The following is a 1,121-nucleotide window of genomic DNA, read 5'->3' as shown; positions in this document are numbered from 1 at the left end:
TACATCAAGATAAAAGTTTTACTTCAATTAAACGTACCTTTATTTCTCTCTAAATAGATAAAAAAAACATATTATTGATATAATAAACATTAAAATAAAAAAATTTTATATGTTAGGAAATATTTTTTTAAAACGATAATTTTTTAAATATAAATTTAAATATATAATTATACGAAAATAGTATCGAATAAAGAATTAGAAAAGTAAGCATTTTATTCAAAGCACATATCTATATTATACAAAATTAGAAAAAATACAACAACATTGTTTCTATAAACAATCAAATCCAGTTTGTTGCTTTGCATGTTATTATCCTCTTATAAGTTAAAAAAAAGCACAGCTAAATATTTTATTTCAAATTTTCGTAGGCTCCTTTATTTTCTTCTCTACGTTTGGTATGTTTTTAGCATTGTTTTTCTTTATGATATCTTCAACCGTAAACACAAAATTGAAGATATCATCCGCTAAAAGAGCCGGTTCTTCAAATGCTGCGAAATGGCCCCCTCGTGGCAAATGATTAAATTGTATCAGATTAGTAAATTTATTGCCAAGGAGGCTTTTCGGTTGATAAGCTAGCTCATGAGGAAATACTGCACACCCTACTGGCACATCAACAGGCAAACTAGAAATTGAACATACTCATCAATAGAAATAAAGCAAAAGCTATTATTTTCTTTCAAATATAGAAAATTTTTAGAAAAGTAGAATTGTAATTAGAAGAAAAACATACTCATCGATATCCAACGCCATAGCAGTTTTCGTAAACTGTTCGGCATAAAGTCGTACACTCGTAGTGAAAGAGTTGGTAACCCAATAAAGCATGATATTATCTAAGAGCTCATCTAAAGTGTATTTTTCGAGGAGACCACCATCCGCTCGAAATCTGTACTCTGGATTCGTCCATGTACTAAACTTTTCCAAAATATATGCTGCTAATGCGACTGGCGAGGCTGCCACGGCAGTACCTTTAAAAATTATATTTTCCAATTACTGTTTAGAATTCTTTAAACTAGCAAAATCTCAAATCTCTCAAATCATATATATTTAAATGTTTTCAAAAATATAAAAGTGATATTGATATGTTACATTGACATAATCTAATCTAAGATTTTGTCTTTAAT

General features: G+C 28.5%; 1 protein-coding gene across 1 annotated transcript in view; it reads right to left on the bottom strand.

Moving 5' to 3' along the window:
* Positions 1–279: 279 nt before the first annotated feature.
* The window catches only part of LOC108754410 (juvenile hormone epoxide hydrolase 1-like), a 4,300-nt gene continuing 3,458 nt past the window's right edge, over positions 280–1,121 (bottom strand). The window contains exons 7-8 of the mRNA XM_018496658.1: positions 731–965; positions 280–622 (exon numbers count right to left, since the gene is read on the bottom strand). Coding sequence (XP_018352160.1) covers positions 355–622; positions 731–965 — 503 coding nt within the window. The 3' untranslated portion in view covers positions 280–354. The remainder of the gene's footprint in view (positions 623–730; positions 966–1,121) is intronic.

This window comes from Trachymyrmex septentrionalis, unplaced genomic scaffold (genome assembly GCF_001594115.1).
Source record: "Trachymyrmex septentrionalis isolate Tsep2-gDNA-1 unplaced genomic scaffold, Tsep1.0 scaffold8, whole genome shotgun sequence".
NCBI lineage: Eukaryota > Metazoa > Arthropoda > Insecta > Hymenoptera > Formicidae > Trachymyrmex > Trachymyrmex septentrionalis.
The sequence above is the reverse complement of the archived record's forward strand: the minus strand, read 5'-3'. Positions and strand labels throughout refer to the sequence as shown.